General features: G+C 36.5%; 1 protein-coding gene across 2 annotated transcripts in view; it reads right to left on the reverse strand.

Moving 5' to 3' along the window:
* RASSF9 (Ras association domain family member 9) overlaps nucleotides 1-2514 on the reverse strand; it is a 28627-nt gene extending 26113 nt beyond the window's left edge. For both annotated transcript variants that reach the window (XR_013449289.1, XM_036110951.2), the window contains exon 1: nucleotides 1988-2514. Coding sequence is in view for 1 of the 2 variants with exons in the window: in XM_036110951.2 (XP_035966844.2) it covers nucleotides 1988-2034 (47 nt within the window). In the remaining variant the exon portion in view is untranslated. The remainder of the gene's footprint in view (nucleotides 1-1987) is intronic.
* Nucleotides 2515-25503: the final 22989 nt, after the last annotated feature.

A 25503-nucleotide genomic window follows, 5' to 3' on the forward strand; every position in this document is an offset into this window, starting at 1 on the left:
CCATTTTTTTTCATAATTTTGCATAAAAAATGTCATATTAAAAACTGTCTACAGCACCTCGGTGGCTCAGATGGTTAAGCATCTGCCTTCGGCTCAGGTCATGATCCCAGGGTCCTGGGATTGAGCCCCATGTCTGGCTCCTGGCTTGGCGGGGAGCCTGCTTCTCCCTTTCCCTCTGCCTCTCCCCCTGCTCATGCTCTCTCTCTCTCTGTATCTCTCTGTCTTAAATGAATAAATAAAATCTTAAAACAAAACAAAACAAAACTGTATACTCACCTCCCTGAATGAAAGCTAGTTTTATGGGTAGATGACACAGGGGCAGAATTGAGATAATATAAGTGGACATGTACTTCCCTGAGGGAAACTCACAGGGGTGCACACAAAGTTATACTGAACTGTTATCTGGCGTACCAATGACAGAATTTTAGAATTAATAATGTTCAAAATCAAAACAAAAACACACATACATGAAACAACCCTGAACTACAAGGGTATATTTAGAAGGCTCAGCATGCCAGAAACTTAATTTGTTTTATAAGACCACGAACTTTCCCCAAGTAATTTTTATATATTTCAATGGCATTTAAACTAACACACTTCAAAAATAATGCCACTGCATAATCATTTAAAAAGTAGTAAAGCTTTTCTATTGGCAAGGGAAGCCTTTTGGGATTATTTTTTAATGCACAGATACCAGTAAAATACAAACCTATTTTTAATAACAATCACTAACATATTTTTTAAAGAATATCCAGACATATTTATTTTAACATATAGTTTCACTAATTACCAGAAATGTCATATTTGTGATACATTACCAAATTATTAGCAAATAAAACTGGCTTAGAAAGTTTCATCGTTTTTGTTTCTTAGGCAAACTTAATCAACTAAATCATGAATACATTTGGAATGAATTAAAAACAGAATTTTTCAAGTAGACATTTATGCCCAAAATGTGGAGATTTACTTTAAAATTGTATCACCATAAATTATCATGCAGACACTTTAAAATAATTGTGTCATTTCCTACCATGTAATTGTATGCTTTTAAATTTACTCTGAGTAAATTATGACAAGTACTAACAAGCACGATGGAGAGAAGAGTTATGGAAAAGCCCTTATTCCAAAATAAATATACTAATAGAGTAAAGCCCATATCTAAAATTATCCACACTTTGTTTTAGCATATAAATGTAACATTTGGGGTGTTAATAAAATATTTAATAGGACTGAAACACACATACTGGCTCAAGAAAAATCTCTGTGTGTGTGTGACAGAGAGAGAGAGACAGAGAGAGGGAAAGAGAGAGAGAAAGAGAAAAACATTTATTTACACATTTACACTATGAGCACTGCAGGCTTGAAATAGCAAAACAAATCAAAATTGTAGTAATACGGATTAAGGAGGACAGCTGCTTGAATCCTCCTTTTGTGCCTAAAACCACCTAAAGCTCTCAAAGATATTTGAAACAATCAGTTCACAAAAGTTTGTCTCCAGAGTATTTTCACTTCGGGAACTTTCCAGGTTTCAGGAATGCCCCACTCTAAGGGGGAGCCAAAGCATTGTTTCCGGATTGTATCAGCAGCTGTGTTTTCTGTTCTAATTAGTGGCTAATAAATTCTAGTTATATCTCCATCAAAATTTTAACCCTTCCTATAATATGCCAAAATTCTGTGTCAACCAAAATGAAATTTGCCTTCCCACTACTCTCAAATATGCAAGGCAACACAAAGAGAGATTTTGGTGATGGTAGCTGTGGAACCGGGACTGGCCAAAGGGGGAAACAAAAAGGATCAAAAGAATATATATATTTTTTTCTTTTCAATGATCCTCCAGGTGGAATAATATCCTCGCCAGCTGAATATAAATACAAAACCTCATTCCCTAGGGCTTTTCCCCCAAGAGCAATTTTCATCAGAATCTAATTGCAGCAAAACACCTACTTTCACACAGAAGCCCCCCCAGGACACACACCCTGGACTTTACCTGTTTTTATGCCGAGTCTTTAGCAAGTTTCTTCCAAAGGGAGCCATGGTCCTCCAGGCAAGCGAAGAGAAGGGGCCGTATCTCAAAGTTATCTGGGGATGGGGGTGGGGGTGGGGTATCTGCCGTATCTCAAAGTTATCTGGGGATGGGGTGGGGGGGTATCTGGATTTCTAGGTGAAGGGAGGAGGATTGAAAGTTTCCTCTTCACCTCCTCAAACGTTCCTGCCTTTCAGCTCATTAGCAGCCGGCGAAGAGAGTTGCTAGAAGTTGTGCAACTGCTGCCTAACTTTGAACTGCTGGATTGTTGTGGCTGCTGCACCTTTGGAGACCTGCCCAGCTTCAGCCTCGAAGAAGGCGTTTGGAAGCAGGAAAAGAAAAAAAAGAGAGAGAGCGAGCGAGAGAGAGAGAGGAAGGGAGGGGGACTCTATTGTATTCGGTAGTTATTTGCAGACTTGCTAAACTTTAAGAACTGCCAACCCCACGGGCATGGTAATACCCATGGAATTGGAATTTCACTCCATTTGGAAACCCCCCCTCCCCCGCTTTCCACACCCAATCACACAAGGTGAACTAAACACAAAAAAGGATTAAAAGTAAATACCCCTACCTCGCAACCAGCTCCAGTCTGTGAAAAGTAATCTGATCGTGGCAAGCAAGAGTGAGGGCCAAGAACTTTTTGTCTAGCGATCCGGCACAAAAATCCCCTCCCGTGGCGGGGAGGGGGGGGGGAGGGTGTCAGGGCTGTAAAATATGTTGAGGAGGAGCGAAGCCGGAGACTGAATCAAGGTGGACTCCGAGGTCACTTGGAAATTGGAGCCTAAGAGTATCCCCAGTCCACTCCTCCACACCTTTCGAGTTCATTTTCCAAAAGTCGAAGGAGCTGAAGGACCAAAGTGCTCCGAGGCTGACAGACGACAGCATCGGCAGTAAGAACCAGCCGGGATTTGGGGTCCGACTCCTGAGGCGTTAACACAGACCCCTGCCGGGTCTTTGGCATTTACTGAGCCTTTGGGCCAGGCGAATTTGAAGGAAGAGCCAACTGTTCGCTCCTGCCTCTCAGCTCGTGAAGTGAGAGGAAGCGCCTGGAGGACTTCATGGAACTCGAAGTGTGCAGTGAAGGTCGAGGGGTGAGAGCGGGCATCACCTGGTCCCACGCGATCTCGAACCCACGACCCGCGCAGCGGGGGCAGAGAGGGGCGAGCGGACGTCAGTGCTGGCGGCCAGGCACAGTCCCCACCCGCTCTCCTGCGCCCGCCACGCCGTGGAAAAAGGCCATCCAGGGGCCAGGGCCCGGAGAATTTTCCCAGGTCGTTTTTTCTAGGATTTCGGCCCCCAGACCAACTCCCTCGCCGCCTGTCCTTCCCCTGCCTCTTCACCTTTCCCCCTTTCCCACCCTGCTGGGCAACGCCAAGCTTCCAGTCTTTGGTTTCCGCGGGTAGGGGAGGGAGCGAGGGAAAGGAAATCAAAGCACTATGAGTTCACTCTGACTCACACTTCAAGCTAGTGGATCTCTGGATCTTGACAGAGAACAGGAATGGCACACACTTTCTTTATGAGTCCCCCTCACCCCCAACAACAGCAAACAAAAAGTGATCTTAACGGTTTCTATAATTCTTATATGCATCAATTTAGGCAAGATTCTACAGAGCTCAAAAAAATCATTTTTTTCCAATATTTACTATCATAATTCCTCTCTAGTTCTCCATATTGTATATATGTGTATTTCTATATGTAAATATACATGTATGTATTTTATGTGACAGTATTTTATTTTAAACCTGTTAATGTATTGTTTATAATTGTTCATAAATATTATATATAAATCCCAATTTGTTATAAATCAGAAAACATTACAATAACCAATGCCTTAATTCAATGACCTTTTTTTCAATTACTGGAAGAATGGATAAGTTTAAGAAAATATACCCATCGTTTAAATGGATCTATAGTAATGTTACCGGAGAAAACCTTTAAAATACGAAAAGCAGTGATGATATATTTTGTTTTATACATATATATTACATACATATCTACACACACATTATATTTAACATAAATAGTGTTGGGTATACTTCGGTTTTGGTTTTTATTTTATGTTACAAGCACATCACAAAAACAATGATTTAAACTATTATGGAAGATTGCCCAGTTATTCTAAATTGTTCAAAATATAATCCCCTAAAGCTATACTGTTTACTTATTAATATAATGATTGCAGTCAATTTACAAAGAATTTTGCATTTACAAATATCCTTCTGTTTCCTCTAGTTTCGGTTCTCCACCCTTATTAACATTACTTGTATATATAGTTTTCACATAAAACATTTTTCATTAGGAGAGTTTTTTTTTTTTTTTTTTTTTTTTTTTTTTTTAAATCTGTTTTCTTTTTTTTTTTTTTAATTTATTCTTGTCTTGTTTTTATTTATTTATTTATTTTTTAAGATTTTATTTATTTGACAGAGAGAGACACAGCGAGAGAGGGAACACAAGCAGGGGGAGTGGGAGAGGGAGAAGCAGGCTTCCCGCGGAGCAGGGAGCCCGATGTGGGGCTCGATCCCAGGACCCTGGGACCATGACCTGAGCCGAAGGCAGACGCTTAACGACTGAGCCACCCAGGCGCCCCATTAGGAGAGTTTTAATGGAACAAGAGGAAACAACATTACATCTTTATTAGCATAATCTTACGTTGAGTTTCAAGTTAGTACAGATGAATCTTATTTAGGATGTTATTATTCCTCACATAAAATATTCTATTAATACTATTTATGACAAGCTCTTTGATGTGTAAGAATAAAACACAAAGGGTTAATGTCCCTTAGATATTAAAAGCTGAAAGGAATAGAACACCTGGGCACTAATATCTAAATAGAAAAATAAGCAAATAACAATTTTAAAAGAAAATAATAAAACCGTGTTTTAAAATATCAACTTTATAAGTAACCAGATATATATAGGTAAATTGAAATGAGGTTTAATTTTGCATCTACCAAATTGCATGATTTTTAGAATGATGATGCCCAACTCTGTCAGTATGATGGTCAGAGTAGACTTCTCTACATGAGTAGTACAGATAGCCATATCCCTTATAGAAATGAATTTGGCTCTATATATCAGTAACCTTCAAAATATTCAAACTCCTTTATCTGAGTTTATTCTCATAAGAATGTTTTCCAAGGAAATAATCAGTTACCTAAAAAGCCTTATGCTTATTGATATTCATGAGAACTAAATGAAATATTGCATACAAAGTGTTGACATACAGTATTAGACAAAGTACTATTTTTTGTACAAGGTAAAGAATAATATAAAAAATTATCTCAACTTGAAGGTAAGGTAAACTAATGAATGTATGTCCTTTCAATGATATAGTGGAGCATTGTCTAACAGTTCTTCCCAAAGATTATCCAATTCTCTGGAATAATGCATTTTTTAACATACTATTTACTATTGATTGGGCCCAAAGTCTATGAAATTAGATGTTAAATTACTTTTTAAAAAAGGTAAATTGCAAATGATTTTTGTTCAGAAAGCAAGACAAATGATTTTGTCTGGTAGAAAGATACCACAAAATGTTATGGTTTTATTGCCATGTACGATATCAACCAATTTGATACTCAACCTATTTTTATTTCAGCCTTCTTTCTTTAATTCACTAACTATATATAGCAGTCTTTCCTATCCACCTTTGGACCAGCTTTGCAATTCTACTAGACCCCTCATTAAGAAGTTAAATCTTTGACATTTGCCCACTATATATTTCTATGAGATTCATACATTTCAGTTTTTTGAAAATTATATTTTTAATAGGTCTGAGCTTGCATCAGTTTTTTTCTGAACCAGTAGGAAGTCTTCACAGAAGAAAGATGGTTACTTATCTTAAAAGATTTAATGTGTAAAAATGAGTTTTGATGGTAGAGAAGAGTTAGAATGTCCTTTCACTCATCTATGAATATGAAGCTCAGCCAAAATAAATAGATGTCTATTTCCTTACATATTTAGATTAACATATGAAAAATCAACATGGAAGATGGTGCATTATACTTAATAAAAGAATGAATGAATATTATTCAATCGAAGGAGGATTATGTAATCTGTGGTTGAGTTAATGTCAATAGCTTAGCAGTGTTAGAGCATGTATGTTGAGGAAAAACCCTGTTTTGAAAGAGAAAATTAAGAAACAAATAAACAGAAAATGAGTGTATCAATTCTCGTTCTAGTTTATTCATAGATCCAGCCTCTCTTTGTATTAAGAATTTTTTTAATTGAAATTTTCCCCAGTTATATTCAGATATAATTGGCATGCATCACTGTAAGTTTAAGGTGCATAGCATAATCGTTTCACTTAACAGATACTGTGAAATAATTACCATAATAACTTTAGTTGCCAACCATCATCTCATACAGACACAACGAAAAGAGAAAACAAAAAAAGAAAAATGAATAATTTTCCTTATGATGAGAACTCTTAGCAGTTGCTCCCTTACCAACTTTTATGTATTTCATACAGCAGCGTTAACTGTAGTCATCATGCTGTACTTTCTATCCCCAGTACTTATTTATCTTGTCACTGGAAATTTGTACCTCTTGACCACCTTTTTACAACCCCCCCATTTGTCTCCACTGCCCCCACTTCACTTCTCATAACCACATTCAAGGCTTTTTGTTATTATATGATCTTTTCTGTCTTTTAGCTTTAACCCATATGACTTCATTAAAAGGGTAGTAGATATGAGTTTTGAAGCTACGTAGACAGGGATCCGTGTCATAGCTCTGTCATTTTCTGGTAAAGATCTTGGATAAATGACTTAACCTAAGCTTCAGTTTTCTGATCTCCAAAATGAAAAAAAAAAAATGATAACAATACATTCTCATTTTCCATTAGATGTTAAGTTTAAGGGGATTTTTTTTCAAAAATATTTTGTGCCAATGTGTTGTATTCTTATTATCAGAAATTTATTCTTCACATTTTAATGATTATTTTGGCTTACTGGTATAATTATCATACACATCTGTGCCTGTAAGAGCCAGTTTTCCCCAGGGCCTGCATAAAAAGCACAGCAGAGCTCAGGTTGTAGATCATGGATTATATAGATACTTGACTTTGAGCTGATTTGTCACCACTTACATGGTCATCTGTGAGGAAATAACACACTATATGGCTTGTTATAATCAATCAGTTTATCTGATTTACTCAAAATCCCACTCTCAATTAATGGAAAAATAATAAGATACAGAACCTGTTTTGTTTGGACAAGTGAGGACTCAGAAATAATTAAACCTGGCCAGAAGAGTAAAATCAGAACTGGGATGAGAACTCCAAAGGCATTATTATTAATATAATTATTATTATTCTAATGAGTATCTGTCTTCTGAAATTCTTTCCTGGCTTAAGTTTGTTCATGGTAATAGAAATCATGTCTAAAAATTGGAATGAATGTAACTTCTCACAGAATCTTTTTAATAATGTGTGTTGGTGTCATGGGTTGTGAAATAACCTATCTAAAATGTTTTGAGCGTGGAAGAAATAACTACGTTGTATGGTTTAGGAAAAGCCCAGAAGCAGAGACTCCATTTCAGCTCTAGGGTTCTCTGTTCTTTTGCTTCTCCAGAAAAGCTTAAAATGGCACTTTTAACTTTTGTAGGACTTATATAATAATGTGTCTAATTAGTCACCCAGCTTCAATAGGCAGCTCCAAGCTTTTAATTAATTAAACAGTATTTGAATAGCTGACTAGTTGGGTGTCGGCCAAATACCTGTGTCCTAAATAAAAGGCCAAATTTCTTCACTTAGTAGCCGTGGCTTTTATTAACTCTAATGAGATAAAGTGACAAATCCATATAAGGGTGGCTGTCACTAGAAATTGCTCAACTTCAAAGAAAGTGTGAAACACAGATACTTTAATAAAATTAGATGGGTGCATGTCAATGTATAAACACCTCAGATATACGTTCACCTACTATACTAAATAATAGAATCATAATATTATATTGTAGTGCTTTGCATACATCACTTTTATGTTTGATATCTCATTTGATTATAATATGATCAGTAAAAAAGAACATATTATTTCAGTTTTATGAATAAGAAAACCAATTTTTGAGACATGTGATAAATCAATTTAACTATTGCTCAAAACAAAGAACAGTTAAACTGGAATCAAAGATGGTTTTAGAGTAGGCAAGAAACATAGATACCATCAATTTCAAATCTCTCATTATATAAATGAAGAACGTGAGACTCAGAGATAAATGCACTTGCTTGCGGGTATGTGTTAGCATAGAGCAGAACCAAGAATAGAACTTGTGGAGCACATTAATAACTCAGATATAGCTTTTCAATTAACATATAAAAATAGAACAAATTAAAGATCTAGGGACTAAAAAAGACCTTAGAATTCATCCATGCCAGGACTCATTTTTCTGCTAAGGAGATTCTGAGTGCAGAAGAAAATAAATTAATTCCGAAATGTCGCACTTCACACAGTAGTATGCTTGAAAGAGAATTCTCCAGATTCAGTATTCTTTTAAAATCACATAACTGTATATGCTCAGTCGATCTGCAAGTACTTAAATAACTTGGGTTCGAATTTCACAGGCCTAAATGTCCTCTATTTCACAGTTTTATAAAGAAAGAGAATAGTTATGGGGCGCCTGGGTGGCTCAGTTGGTTAAGCGACTGCCTTCGGCTCAGGTCATGATCCTGGAGTCCCTGGATCGAGTCCCGCATCGGGCTCCCTGCTTGGCAGGGAGTCTGCTTCTCCCTCTCACCCTCCCCCCTCTCATGTGCTCTCTCTCATTCTCTCTCTCTCAAATAAATAAATAAAATCTTTAAAAAAAAAAAAAAAAAAAAAAAAAAAAAAAAAAAAGAAAGAGAATAGTTTTAATCCAGTGACAAGAATTTTTATGAACTCATGAAGCACTAGTACAATTTAAAAAAAAAAAAAACATTGTCTTATAAAGATATTTGATGTGCTTATTACTAGAAATTTATTCTTTAAATTTTAATGTGTCAAAGACTAATGAGTTTAAAAAATAAAATTCATAACTCTCCTTTAACAAATATGGGATAGATAGGGAAAGAAAAGGTAATACCATGTGTTTCCAGTTAAGATATTAAACAACACTTTAGGTAGTTCAAGCCAAGCAAAGTTTGATGCACAGAATTGGTTACAAAAGTGTTGAAAAGAATGGAGAAACAGAAGCAGAATAGCAGGGAGCTGCAGCCATACTTGTGCTGGAACCCGTGAGCTGGCAATGGCTTCTGCCAGCTGGAGAAACTTCTTTGACCTTCCGCTCCTGTTAGACCTGCAGGGCTGCTTCGCTTTTCTTTTCTTCTTTCCTTTCCTTTCCTTTCCTTTCCTTTCCTTTCCTTTCCTTTCCTTTCCTTTCCTTTCCTTTCCCTTCCCCTTTCTTTTCTCTTCTTTTTTTCTTTTTCTTTTTTTTTTGAGAGCGAGCACTCATATGCCAGAGTTGGGGGGAGGGGGGCAGAGCAGAGGGAGAGGGATAAATTCCACACCCAGCGTAGAGCCCAACACGGGGCTCGATCTCCCGACCCTGAGATCATGACCTGAGCCAAAATCAAGAGTCCTAGGCTTAACCAACAGAGCCACCCAGGTACCCTGAGAACTGCAGGGCTGCTCCTTTCAAAAGTGGGTATTCCAACAGTGCCAGGCCAATATTTGCAAGTCTCTCTGCTCCTCCTGCTTTTCAAACCTCTGCTAATATTTCTCAATATTAGAATTTAAGAAAGGTTGGCACTTAAGCCTCTAGCTTGGCAAAGTGTCTCTAAAATATAGTTGGCAAGCTTCTAGCCCTGTTGCCACAGGAGGAAATACAGAAGGATGTGGAGTTGAGAATGATTAAATCATGCACGACTTGACATTTGGTAAATAGTTTTACAATATATTGCTACCTAGATTACCAAGACATTTGACATTACCGAGATTATAAGACATTACAAAAGACATTTTCTGTGTATGAACTAAGTGGGGATAAAATAATTCAGGACCGTGGTACATACTTCCAAGGGAGAGAGGCTGAGTAAAGGCAAAGCTATTGGATATGTCCTATTTTTAAGACTGATGTAAATTTTAAAATATAACAGTGAGTGCTCAGAACTTGGTCATGAAAATTCCCAGTTAATACTCCCTTCCCTTTAGAAAAGCACAAATGTTCTGAGAGCAAGAACTACTGCCATATAATATCATTCCTACTGACTTAGATCATGAGTTCTGGAATCAGATATCAGATATATCGGAATTTGAATTTGGCCTCGGTTATTTACTGGTTGTGTGACACTGGGGCACTGAGTTATTTAAACTCTCTGAACTTTACTTTCCTAACTAACTTCAAATGGATAGAATCCACCCCTATTATTATCGTTGTGAAAATTGCAATAGATAACATAGACCATTCCAAGGACATAATATATGTTCAAAAAATGTTAGCTCGATTCCCTGCAGTTCCTGCCACTCTGAGTATGTATGATTCAGGTTAAAATTACTATGCTGGAATGGATTGTTCCTACACAAAATTGCGATCACTTTTTCTTTTCACACCTCTTCAACTACTCACACATGAAACTTCTAGAATTATTACTTGTAAGGAATTAAAGTTGGTGGTCAGTCTTCAGGTTTGACTAGATTATAGGTATTATCAGTAAATCTTAAAGATGAACAAGCATTTGTACAGAGGGAAATAATTCAAATATTATTCTTCGACTCAGAGCAATTTAAAAATGTTACAAAGAACAATCATTTGTTGGTTTAAAACCCTAGAGTTTACTGTGAATATTGCTAATACCAAAAATAAAAATCTTATACCTGGTTTCCCCTTTGAAATATAATAATATAAATTTTCGGTAAATTTGAAGAGACTATTATGTAATAACAGATTAAAAATTCTTAAATTATTAGTGTTAAATGATACAAACATAATATTAAATTTGCTAATCATTATTTCTTACCATGTATTTTTCATGTTTAAAAAACACATTGACTTGAAGCTAGTTATTTGATACAATAAATATTAATTGGATGCCTAGAGTATTGCAAAGTACTGATATAAAGCCTACCATTCAAAGATGAGAAGGCACAGTTCTGGCTTTCAAAAAGCTTGAATAGAATAGGAAAAACAATTATGATATAAAATATCATTGCTTGAATTGAGTTATGTAGAAAGTACAGTGGTGATGTGGGTGGGAAGCAATTAAATCTACTAAGGAGAGTTGAGGAAAAATAGTAACTTTGAGAAGTAGGTAGTAGTATTGTTATTTTATAGATGTTGACAACAATAATGGTTTAGAATTATAATACAACTACTTGCATGGCCTTTGGAAATTTGCTCTTACCTGATACTTCGTGAATTTAAGTTTTGTGTGTGTGTGTGTGTGTGTGAATGTCAGTTTAATTCACCATACAAGCCATCTTTCCTTGTGATATGGAGAACATATAAGCTGCATATGTATCAAAGCCAAATACCAGTTGTTATGGATTGAATTGTGTCCCCCAAAATTAATATGTTGAAGCTCTAATCCCCAATTTGATTGTATTCAAACATAGGGTGTTTAGGGAATTATCTAAATGAGGTTAAATGAAGTCATAAGGGTGGGGCCCTCATCGAATAGGGCTAGTATCCTTATAAGAAGAAAAAGGGACACAGAGCTCTCACTGCAAGCCTGCAAGCGCACACAACAAAGGGTCACATGGATGCAGAAAGAAAGTGGGAATTTACAAACCAAGATGAGCATCCTCACCAGAACTGAATGTGCCATAACATTGATTATGGACTTCTGGCCTCCAGAGCTCAGAGAAGATGAATTTCTGTTACTTGAGCCACCCAGTCCAACCAGACTAATATAACAATAACATGAAGCATATAAACTTGGGCTAATTTATCCTTGAGGAAGAACATCACAGTACTTTTTGCCCTTTGAAAAAAAAAAAAGAAAGAAAAAGAAAAGCTACCTCCTGTAATATCACTTTGTGTTCCAGGAGAAGAGGTGGGTGATTTTGTACCTCGATCTGGGAAACTCCTGGGGGGCTCAAGGGTCTCAGTCCACACCTTCTCTTTGAGGTTCAATATTACAGACTTTTGCAAAGAATAAAAGTGCCATTCTGACTGAAACGATCCCAGAGTTGGTAAGCGTGATTCAAATCCACTGTAAGGAAGTTTGTAGGTTGTATCCTTCTCAGTAGGGTCCTACAGAAACCCCTGTATGTAGCATGGTAAGGGAATACTCATTCTGGAAAAGTTTAAAGACACAGCCACCATAGCTTTCAAATTTTAGCTAACTTTGTTAGTGTAAGTTAAGGAGAAAGCTGTGACTCTCAACGTTGCCTTTTCTGCCCTTTCAGGGATCCGAGCCTGTTTGCAGTGGGCACCAATCTGACTTTGTGGCTCCAGTCCTTGAGCCTGAAACCTTAAGAGAGCAAGAGAAACAGGGGCAGCTAAAAAGCCATTGCTGCAAGTAAGCTGTTCGCATTTTCGAAATGCCCTTCCCAGTATTCTGTCAGCAGGACTGCTTTGTTTTGATAGATAAAGAGGAGGGAAGCGAAGGAGAGAGAGCTGATGCTAGGTTTCCTGATGAATATAGGCATTTACTCAAGTGATAGATGGGAGAAATATAAAAATGTGATTCTATTGCTACCCCAATCTAATGGCTTAGATCTTATAGATTGTCATATGAATGTAGTTTAATAGGAGAATGTTTAAATAAATAAGGCACTCCAATTACAGACAACTTTATGAATATTAAAAATAATAAGTTAGATGTATATACAATTTGATGAAATGATAGCAGTAATTACTTTCCTTCCAGTTAAACTGCATATCAAGGATTGCTAATGAAAATGCCTGAGGGTGTTAAGCAGGGGATGCTAATGAATACAGTGGCTGGGATAGGGCTAGTGGATTGCCACAATGTGCAATGTGGGTCCATTATTGCTACATTTTCTCATTTTTTTCAAGACAACCCATGAAAATCTGAACTTTTAAAAAGTTTTTATTTAAATTCCAGTTAGTTAAAATAGAGTGTAATATTAGTTTCAGGTGTACAATATAGTGATTCAACACTTCCACACAACACGCAGTGCTCATCACAGCAAATGAACTCCTTAATCCCCACCACCTGTTTCACCCATCCCCCCCCCACACCTCCCTTCCTGTAACCATCAGTTTGTTCTCTATAGTCAAGAGTCTGTTTCTTGGTTTGCCTCCTTCTCTCCTTTTTCCCCCCCTTCGCTCATTTGTTTTGTTTCTTAAATTCCACATATGAGTGAAAGTATATAGTATTTGTCTTTCTCTGACTGACTTCTTTTGCTTAGCATAATACTGTCTAACTCCATCATTGTCATTGCAAATGGCAAGATTTCATTCTTTTTTATGGCTGAGTAATATTTCATTGTATATATATACCATCTCTTCTTTGTCCATTCATCAGTGGATGGTCACTTCAGCTGTTTCCATAAGTTCGCAATTGTAGATAATGCTGCTATAAACAGCGGGGTGCGTGTATCCCTTTGAATTAGTATCTTTGTATTCTTTGGGTAAATACCTAGTACTGCAATTGCTGGATCATAAGTTAGTTCTATTTTTAACTTTTTGAGGAACCTCCATATTGTTTTCCACAGTGGCTGAACCAGTCTGCATTCCCATCAACAGTGCAGGAGGGTTCACCTCCTCTACATCCTGGCCAACACCTGCTTTTTCTTGTGTTGTTAATTTTAGCCATTCTGACAGGTGTGAGGTAATATTTCATTGTAGTTTTGATTTGTATCTCCCTGATGATGATTGATGTTGAGCATCTTTTCATGTGTCTGTTGCCATCTGTATGTCTTCTTTGAAAAAATGTCTATTCATGTCTTCTGCCCATTTTTTAATTAGATTATTCATTTTTGGGTGTTGAGTTTTATAAGTTCTTTATATATTTTGGATATTAACCTTTTATCAGATATATTTGCAAATGCCTTCTCCCGTAAATGCCCATTTGCAAAATGCCTTCTCCCGTTCTGTAGGTTGCCTTTTAGTTTTGTTGATTGTTTCCTTAGCTTCTATTTCCAGAAGCTTTATTCTGAAGTCCCAATAGTTCATTTTCACTTTTGTTTCCCTTGCCTCGGGAGACATAGGTAGAAAGTAGTTGCTATGGCTGATGTCAAGGAAGTTATTGTCTATGTTGCCCTCTAGGATTCTTATGTTTTCAAGTTTCACATTTAGGTCCTTACTCCATTTGGAATTTATTTTTGTGTATGGTGTAATAAAGCGGTCCAGTTTCATTGTTTTGCATGTTGCTGTCCTGTTTCCCCAACACTATCAGTTGCATTTTTATACACCATTGAAACAGCAGAAAGAGAAATTAAGGAATCAATCCCATTTACAATTGTGCCAAAAACAATAAGATACCTAGGAATAAACCTAACTAAAGAGGTGAAAGATCTGTACTCTGAAAACTATAGAACACTGATGAAAGAAATTGAAGATGACACAAAGAAATGGCAAAACATTCCATGCTCATGGATTGGAAGAACAAATTTTGTTAAAATATCTATGCAATTTAGAGCAACCTACATATTTAATGCAATCCCTATTAAAAAAACAATAGCAGCATGTTTTACATAGCTAGAACAAACAATCTTAAAATTTGTATGAAACCACACAAGATCTTGAATAGCCAAAACAAACTTGAAAAAGAAAAGCAAACCTGGAGGCATCACAATTCTGGACTTCAAGTTATATTACAAAGCCATAGTGATCAAAACAGTATGGTACAGGCACAAAAATAGACACAGATCAATTGAACAGAAGAGAAAACCCAGAAATGAACCCACAATTGTATGGTCAAGTAATCCTTAACAAAGCAGGAAAGAATATCCAATGAATTTTTTAAATGTGACATCTTTCCATATTAAAAGCATGGCAACAAATTGTGATTTTAAAGATGTTAAAGCCAAATTCAATATTTCTTTTTTTTTTTTAAAGATTTTATTTATTTATTTGAGAGAGAGAGAATGAGAGAGAGCACATGAGAGGGGGGGAGGGTCAGAGGGAGAAGCAGACTCCCTGCCGAGCAGGGAGCCCGATGTGGGACTCGATCCAGGGACTCCAGGATCATGACCTGAGCCGAAGGCAGTCGCTTAACGAACTGAGCCACCCAGGCGCTCCAAATTCAATATTTCTGAATGCACACACCAACCAGAGTGTTCCAGGTTGAGATCTCACTTTTAATTAACAATAATGGTTTAAGGAGAGTTATTCAAGGTCACCTGCAAACTTCACTGAAAGATGATTGAATTCATTATCATATCTGAAGAAATAATGTCTTAGTCAAAGAGATGCTAGCCAGTTACTGAAACAGAAAAGTAGACAGAAAGAAGTGACTTGCTAAGCAATCTCAGTACAAGTACTACCCATCCCAAGAATCAATATATAAGATCTTGATATAATAGACTCTGCATAGTCCTATAGCTGAGGGGTTGAGAATTTGAGCTCTTGAGACAGACTCCGTATGTTCGAATCCCACTACCACTTACTAGTTACTCAGACTCTCTGTGCCTCAGTGTCTCTATTTGTAAAACAGGGATTATAATGGTATGTACCACATCAAAATGCTGCGAGAAAGCAGTGGCTTAATAAATATTAGTTATTATTCCTGTGAGGATGAAATATTAGATTATCAGAGCCTGATGCCAGAAACCATTCTTATCATTTAATGGTCTTTATGCTGATTTCATTCTCATAAAACAATTCCTGATTATAATAGACTTGTGTGCAATGAAAGAATGTCTTGGCCTGAGGGTGTGAGAGCAGACAGTGTAGTTAGAGTTCTTAGTATAATTTAAGAAATTGCTTGTGATTAAAGTACTTTATTCTCTGGTGAGTTCAGTTATCACAAATTAGTTGCCTAGAGTTTGATTATATCTAGAGCTAAGACATGATCCAGTTCTCTGGATCCTAAACCATGGTGAATTCGCCAAGATCGATGCCAACCAAAGAGAACTGTTGGCAGTTAGAGTGTTCTTTTTTTCACCATGAGATTTTCCTTCAGATTTTCTCTTTCCAAACAGTATAAAAGCAAGAAATGACTTAAAGTTTAGAAGGAACACATAACAGATGTCTTTACTGGTAGATAATATGATTGTTTAAATACAGGGGCGCCTGCGTGGCTCAGCAGTTAAGTGTCTGCCTTCAGCTCAGGTCATGATCTCAGGGGCCTGGGATTGAGCCCCATGTCAGGCTCCCTGCTCAGCAGAGAGTCTGCTTCTCCCTTTCTCTCTCCCTCTGCCTCTCCCCCTGCTCGTGCTCCCTCCCTCTCTCTCTCTCAAATAAATAAATAAATGTTTAAAAAAATAGGATTGTTTAAGTAGAAAAACCAAAGGAATATACAAAAAAGCTAGTAGATCTAATAAGTGAATTTGATAAGATCACAGGACACAATGACAAAATACAAATATCTATATGGTGTCCATATGCTAACAATAAACATTTAGAAAATAAAATTTAATAAAACAGACCACTAGTCTGAAATCTGCAAAAACATTACTGAGGGAAGTTAAGTTTAAGAAGACCCAAATAAATGGAGAATATGCTAAGTGGAAGACTCAATATTTCAAACATATCTACTATCCTCAATTTGGTCTCTAGAGTCATGTCAAACCCAATCAAAACAAAGTTTTAAAATATAAACAAAGAACCCAATTTTAAAATTGATGGGAGATACACAGAACTTTAAGTAGCAAAAATGATTCAGCAGAAGATAAAGTTGAGGAATTTATACTTGCTGATTTCAAAACTACTATAAAGCCACAGTAATTAATAGAATGTGACATTTACATAAGGACAAATAGATCAATGAGAGATAATAAATCCATACACATCTGATCAATGGTTGTTTAAAGGAAGTGCCAAAAAATTTCAATGGGGAAACAAACATCTGTCCAACAAATGATACTGAAGCATTGAATATTAAAAGGGAAATTTTAATCTTGACCTCTAAAGCATTTACAAAAAAGAGACATGTTTTATAGATCTAAATTTAAAAGCTAAAATTGTAAAGTTTCTAAAAGCAAACATAGAGAAACATTTTCATGACATTGGGATAGGCAAAGATTTCTTACGATATTAAGAGCACTGACCAGAAAGAAGAAAAAGGATAAATTAGATTTCATAAAACTTCCTCACTTTTGTTTACTGAAAGACATTCTTATAAAAACAACCAAGTTGCAAATTGGGAGAAAATATTTGCAATACATATATCTACTCACAAAACCATATAATGTAGCAATAAAGAGACAAGCGATCCAATTAAACATCAAAACCTGAAAAAAACACTTCCCCCCAAAAATATAAGAATGTTTACCATGCACATGAAAGAGTTCAACATTATTAGTCATGAAGGAAAAGCAAATTAAAATTAGATACCACTTTATACCCAATATAATGACTAAAATTCAAAAGAATGGACACACCAAATATTTGCAAGAATAATATTGGTGGGATTTTAAAATGGAAACCCACATAGGAAACTGGCAATTTCTTTTTAAGTTAAACACACACCTACTCTATAACCCAGAGCATCCATTCCAAATATTTTATATAAGAGCAGTGAAAATATATGTCCAGGAAAATACTTAAATGTGAGTGTTCATAAGAGCTTTATTCATAATAACTCCAAGCGGGAGAAACACAATGTCCATCTCAAAGGAGAATTATTAACAAATTATAGTATAAGTCTCCAACAGAATAATAGCAATAAAGAGGTACAAACTGCTCATATGTGCAATAAATTAAGTTAGTCTTAAAAACATACTGAGCAATAGTAGATGCTCACAAAAAAGTACACAATGTTTACTAATGATGTAATGTATGGTAATTAACATAACATAATAAAATTTAAAAAGTACACAATGTTTGCATTTATATGAAGATCAAGAATAAGCAAAACTAAGTGTTTGTGATGTCAGAGGAATTCACTGGGAATGTGCATAAGAAAATTTTCAGGTGTGAAAGATGATTTTCATCTTTAATGGGTTTTAAATTGCACAAATTCAAACATTTGTCAAAATTCACCAATCTTTACACTTAGGATCTATGCCTTTCACTGTATGTACATTATACCTCAATTAAAAAGCAAGCCACAGAGGGACAAAAGTTATATATTGGGCTACCATTTAAGATCTCCAAATTGGAAAGTAAAGAGTCTTTGGAGAGAAAGAAGAAGAAAAAAGTTTACATAGAATTTCTGAGATAGAATCTAATTTAAGATCTTGTGAACAGATACTAGAATGATCCAAAAAGATTAAAGTATGTAAATGTCAAATAGAAAGATAGAGGACAATCTGAAGCACAAGCTAACACTATTGAGTGCTTGGCATACACACTTTGTGCATACACACTTTGTGATCTATGCATACCATATAGGAAGAAATATAATTCACATGATGATGAAATCGGCTCAGAGAGTTAAAATTTAAAACCACAACTCAACAGTGATTGGAATAAGACTTAAACCAGGGAATAACAAAATGGTGGATCTTGAGGCTCAATTCAGGACATAGACATTTCAATTTGTCCTGTCAGGGAACAAGATTCCTTGTTTCCTTCAAGGGTCCTTCTAGCTGGGGTAAGAATCAGATTGTCATGAGACAGATTAACAGGAGAAAATCAACTTTAATAACGTACATACAGGGAATCCACACAAGTATAGAAATTCCAAAGACAGGCAAAATGAGGTGTATATATCATTCTGAACTAAGGAGAAGGGGTGTGGGTCTGGGACATCAGAGGAAAAGAATGCAATTCACAGGGCAATAAAAAGAGAACAGATGTTTAGTAATTAGATGTTTACCCTGCCATGCAGATGGGACACTCAGCTAAAATTTATTTCTGCTAATAACTCTTGTTCTGGGAAAGATTTCCAATTTAGTTTATTTTATATAGCTAAGAGGGGGCAAAAGTTCCTCTCGAGCCCTTAGAGTCTCAATTGTCTTCAGCTCAGAATAATATTCATGCCAAAGTGGTTCACCTTGGCGCATATAGTTCACTGAGTGTTGTGGAAAAAAAAAAATTAAATTAAATATTTGCAATTAAAGATTGTGACATTTCCATAAAAATCTGAATTTCTGGGAAATGCTGAAAAATTGGAAGATCTGCCATCTTGGGTCTATATATCCACATGAAGAAAAATAACCTAAGCTCAGTTGCAAGCAGATGATCCTCTTAAATAAGACTTAAGTAGGACATATTATTTGCTCTGGTAGGCATTTGAGTGTGGATCCCTGATATATGGCCTGAGTGTGGATCCCTGATATATGGCCAAAGAGGACATAGAAAAAAGGTGATATTATAACATAGAGGGGAGACAAAAGATCATATAAAGAGAGAATCCATGATTTAGAAATGAACAGATTGTGTTTACTGAAAGATAGCAATGGAGACTAATAATGCCAAAAGCAAGGCATTATATAACAGAAAAAGACAAAACGAGAGGCCTGTCCAAAAGGAAAGCTCATTTGATAGTGACTAATACCCTTTGGATGTTTCCCAACTCGTGAAAATGCTGTAATAATAATAGGGAAACTCACAGATCAATTAATTTCTCAAAATAGCTTGACTGATGTTGGAGAATAACCTTTCTCTTAGAATAAGAAGGGAGGGTAGGCTGAGCAGTCATGACCAATGTGATGAAGGCTTGGAAGGTGGAGGAGATTTGTAACCCACTCAGAGTATCTAGGTCTGTGTTTCCTTCCCTGTAAAATTAAAGTATAAGACTAGCTGTTCCATACAGCCCTTTTCGGTTCCAACATTCTTTGATTTAAGGGATTAGGGTAGCACTAAAATGTGCTCTAGTACCCCAAAGGGCTTTTCTGGTATTTTCATTGTATACGTACAAGTGCCTCCACCTAGAGTACAAAGTGGGAAATGTTCTTCTTCCAAGGCCACTCACTTGGACTCCCCTTGGGCTGAAGTAACCTCACTTTCCTCCTCCTTCTTTGTTCAGACTACCTTATCCTCCACCGTAGTTAAAACAATTCAATTCATGCAGAGCCCACTTAGATTCTACATGGTCCTTATGATAAAAAGAAAGATACCGACATAAAAAGTTTCTTTATTTAATATGTATAACACACTCTTAAGCCTGGAAAGGAAGAAAGCCAAGGTTGAACTGAAGAGTTGCAATCAGTTTGAAAATACAATCCAATCTGACTTTTTACTAAATGTACTTCTAAGTTAAAAGTGTTAGCCTGTCTTTTACTTGGCATACTATTTTCTACAACATGTTAATACAAGATATTCTTTAACTTGTACTTGGATCCAGTGTTAATATTAGAACGATGAGCTGTTGTAATAGGAAGCATTGTTTAGTCTCATCCAAGCTCTACTTAATAAGTCCCCTTATCCTTATTTAAACTCTCTACTCTTAATAAGTCCCCTATCCTTATTTAAACTCTCTACTGCCCTTTTTAAATTTTTTTTAAGCTACACAATGGGAATAATATTGAACCCTCCTTCACAGTATGCTGTGTTACATGAAATCAAATTAACCTGGCACAGTGTGCCACGGGGCATAGAATAGGTTCTCAATGAATGAATAGTTCTCTCAAAACTAAAGACAGGTTTAATCTTTAGTTTAGGGGCGCCTGAGTGGCTCAGTCATTAAGCCTCTGCCTTCGGCTCAGGTTATGATCCCGGGGTCCTGGGATTGAGCCCCGCATGGGCTCCCTGCTCCGCGGGGAGCCTGCTTCTCCCTCTGCTTGTGCTCGCTCGCTCTCTCTTTCTTTCTCTCTCACAAATAAATAAATAAAATCTTTTAAAACAATGTTTAGGTTACTCTGAGGCCTGTGGTATTGGTCACGGTGTTTCTCTACTCAGAATGCTATCTTGTTTACTTAAGTCCTCTGCCTCTAACTACCTGCCCCTACTTACTCTTTCTGAACAAATTGGCTCACCAAATTGGAAACACCAGCATGTGCCTTCAGGACTACCATACTCCCACTTTTTAAAAAAATGGTAATTTACAAAATGTCAATTGCAATTAAAAATAATACTCAAGACTCCCTTCAAGAAAAGCATTCTCTCATACCATTTGGCTAAGAATCTCTTCAAAAGCAATTTGCTTCCTGGATTTCGCTCTCCAAAGATTGGAAAATGAAAATGTCCTTGTGAGAGGTAAGGGAGAGATAGCTACCCTAAAACCATCAGGGAGGGGTGCTTAGAATTTCATTAGTTTATTAATTCATCCAATTAACAATATTCACTGAGTTACTACCAGGAGAAGCATTATTTTGTGTTCTGAGAATATAAGAATAACACACACCAAAAAAAGATTATTGCTTTTACTTACAAGACAAAATAATAATGGACAAATAAAGACTATAGAGATTGATTAGGATAGCAGTGGGATGAGTTTTAAAATAGATGGTTGTATCAGTCAACTAACACCACAAAAATGCTGCATCACAAACTACCCTAAAACTCAGTTACTTAAAACAAATTATCTAATCCTGTTCATATGTGAGTTAGCTAAGTTGATTCTGCTTTAAGCTCAGGAAACTCTGCTTAACACTGCAGGCTTGCAAGACAGCTAGTTCAACTTTGGTTCATATTTCTCCTCATTTGGGGACCATCCAGGAAAAGTTCTTGGGGCAGTGGCAGAAGAGTGAGGAGGCAAGCCCCATGCTGCAAACACATAGCAAGTCTTTGTTTTCCTTCTGTCTGCTAACATCCCATTGACTAAAGCAAGCCTCATGGCTGAAGTCATGGTCAGAGAGTGGAAAGTATATTCCACCCACTCCGGGAGGAAGCAGGAATGAACATTTGCTAAACAGTAATCTAATTCAATGTTCACTGAAAATCTTGGAGGAAAAAGGTTGGCCTGTTTGACGAAGAGCCCGAAGGCCAGTGTGCTTGAAATATACCGGCAGAAGAGAACTGTAGGTAGGGTATGATGGTAGAGAGGGATGCAGTGGCCCACTCAGGAAGATTTAGGCCACCGACAGAAATTAGTCTAAGTGCAATAGGAAAGATTCAGAGGGTTTTAAGCAGAGGGTAACAAGAATACGTTTACCTGAAAACAACAACAACAAAAACAACAAAACAACTTTTCTGGCTACTCTGTGATGACTGCATTGAAATGGATCAAGACTCTCAGTAGGGATGCTATTGAGTGGCTCTTGGGAGCAGTAAGGGCTTAGACCTGGATGTGATAATGGAGTAAGAAAAAGCATTTGGATTTGGAATACATATTGGTGGCAGACTTCCACCGCAGGGGGCTTTGATAGCTTGGAAATGGTAGGGAGTGAGAAAAAATTGTAAATCGCTTCTAGTTTTTGATCTGTGCAATGTAGTGAATGATGGTTCCAATAACTGAAATGGAGAACACTAGAAGAGAAGGATATTTTTAGAATGGTGTTTGGAAGAGTTGAAGGTTTTGTTTTGGAGAATAAGTTTGCTTAATGATCCTCCAAGTAGAGCTGCTGAGGATGTGACTGGATATATGATTTGGATAGTCAGAGATGCAATTTGGGAAGGTATTAGGGAATAGGTGGTGTTCAAAGCCATGATACTTATCAGGAACCCCAAGGAAAGAATCTAAATTGAAAAAAAATAGTAAGACCAAGGAATACTAATAACATAAATCATTATGTTCCAAATTCAACATCTAATATCTTCTTAAGATAAAGAAAGAAAAAGTGTTTCACTAAATCTCCTCCTAGCAAATGGTAGCTCAGGTGCATCTGTTCTGAGTATCACAGGTGCTACAGAAATTTTCTTAGACTTTGTAACATTAAAAAAAAAGAGGTAAAATTTTTCTTTCAGGAAAAATTCATCTTATTTTTTACCCTAGACAATTACATTTTAATTTGTAAAAGTAAGAAAAATAAAAGAAGAAAGTTGTTAGGGACTTTTTTTTTTCTGTAATGCTTTCATTTTGGTCTTACTCTAAAAGGAAACTTATAAGGACAACTACTTGAGCATTACACATAGTGGGTAGTGGTTTTGTGAGCACCTCAATATTTTGATATGAGAAACAAGACTATATGATATGAGAAACAAGATTATAAGTGAGATCAACAGTAACTACAAGGTGCAGCATCCTTAGTTAAATATGGCAGTTCACTAACAAGTGGATTCCAGGCAAAGCTTGTGTTATAACTGGAGTTTAAGTTGCAAAATATGCTTTGACTACAAAAGTTCATCATCAATTTTTCCAAGTTAATTACCTATAAAGATGCAAGAGTAGAGACAGGAAGAGCCAAAAGGAAATGAGCTGGGAATTTACAGAGATTATGGGCAAGGCATGGTTACACATAGATCAAGAAATTGGGCATTTGGTTTACATTTACCTGGGTCTTCAATGTCTGGGTTATATGCATTTCATGTGTATGATAGCATATGTGGGTGTGGGTGTGTGCATGCACATAGCTATCGTATGTCTAGAAAATGGACTTTAATTGAATGGAAAAATCAATTGAGTTTACAAAGAGATTGACATCATTGTTTGTTCAGATGAATCAGAGTTACAGTTCCAAACCAGAGACTCATTTACAGGAATGGAGTAAACCCACAGTTTATCCTAAGCACTCAGCTGATGAATGCACATGATCCCAGGATGCTCTTCATAAGTAATTTTTAAAAGTTGACTTTCCCAGTCAGGGGGGGAAGGAATGACTAGAGCAAAGGCTGAGAAAACTGACTTAGTTAAAAGCTCACGTCAAATATTAATACTAGTCGTCTTTATGACAGAGTCGTAAATAATTGAAATTGAAGTAGAGATGTGGCTGAAAGGAATGTTACAAATAGAAACATGGAAAATATGTGAGAAATTTGAAATAATTAGGATTTCAGCTCAGTTTAGTAGATATGCATTTAATCCTAATAGATTGTAAACCTTGCAAGAATACAATGAGGAGTTAAGAGTCCTTTCCTTTAGAAGGTCACAGTTGCAGAGGAGGAAAAAATAATTTTCCCTCTACACTTCTAGATTCTTGGCTGAGAAACCCTATAATAAAAGACAGATTAACAGGAGAAAAACAAACAGAAGTTTAATAACATGCATACCGTCTGTATACATGGAGATATCCATGGGAGGTAACTCCCCCAAATGACCCAACCCTCCACCTTAAATGCCATCTCCTGCTAAAGACAAGAGAAGATATTGAGGTGGGTGAGGGAGCCAGAGATGGAAGGCTACCAAGAAAAGCACCATAGACAAGTGTAAGGTTGCTGTGCAGATTTAAGTCCTTCTCCACTGGTAAGAGTTTCTTTGGCCATTCCTCCTCTTCCTGGTACACGGAGGGAGACGCCCTTACAAATGGGGATCTTCCCTATTACCATAAATATGTTTTACAAAAAGGTAACTCCTACATGGTTTTCAGAGCTCCTATGTCTACTGTTTCTTAAAAATAACCATTTCAAGAGAATCAATACACCAAAGAGCATATTTTGGGGTGGCAAATTCTGCTCTCTTTCCCAGTTTGCCACAAATAGATGAGCATTTAGCAGAAACCGGGAGGAGTAGAAGTAGATGAAACTACTTTCGGAATTCAAACTTGGAAAGGTTTACTTTTACAGTCTTTTAAAAAATGAGAGATGATATCAGAAATGAGGGACATGGAAACCAACGGGAAGATGGAGGGCAGATTCCAGATGGTAGAAACCCCACAGGTGAAGTTTTAGGTATTAGAGTATTAAAAAGCTGGAGAGCCTGGGAAGCTGTTAATGGGGATGACGGAGCCTCCAAAGGGACAGGAAGAAATCGACTGGAAAGGAAGAACTCATCAAGTTGTTTCTGAGATTTCCCATCTCCAAACTAAATAAGTCCACAGACCACTCTTTCCAAATGCCAATCTTACAGGCATTTCTGTTGCCTATTTCAAGTAATTACCTAATAAAGGTCTGACTAAATTCACAGTAGAAGCTCTGAAGTCTATGTAGATAGGGATGTTGCAGTCTATAGGTACCTAGAATACACCTATTTAGATGGATAAATAGATAAACCTATTTGGAGTTAGCCACTCTATGGTGACCTCAAACTAGAAGGCCAACACATGAAGATTATCAAAGGGTGATAGTCAAACTCTGTATTACTTATTTTATGGGCTAAATAAATGCTAGCAGGATTTTAGGCAAAGCCTTTAAAGTAAAAATAGTTTACCCATCTCCATAGGAAAGCACCTGAAATCCTGCTTTAAAGGCATCATTTGGGTATTTCCCAGAGTACTTTTTAAAGGCAAATATCCACACATAGCCTACCCTCTGAAAACAAATCATTTAATTGGCTTTTCTATCACTTGAAGGCACCAGGGCTAAAAAGGAAAGGGGTAACAGATTTTTTAAAATACCAATAGAGATCAGATAAAGTTTATCTATATCATAATTTTACCACAAAAATTACACATCTTTTTTTTTTTTCCCCTAGAAGAAAAATAGTGTCTAGCATCTATTTGATTTTGGATCATTTGACATTAGTTAACACATTTTCCCCCCAAACTTTCCGATTTATTATATATTTAAAACAATTC

This window comes from Halichoerus grypus, chromosome 6 (assembly GCF_964656455.1).
Source record: "Halichoerus grypus chromosome 6, mHalGry1.hap1.1, whole genome shotgun sequence".
NCBI classification, from domain to species: Eukaryota; Metazoa; Chordata; class Mammalia; order Carnivora; family Phocidae; genus Halichoerus; species Halichoerus grypus.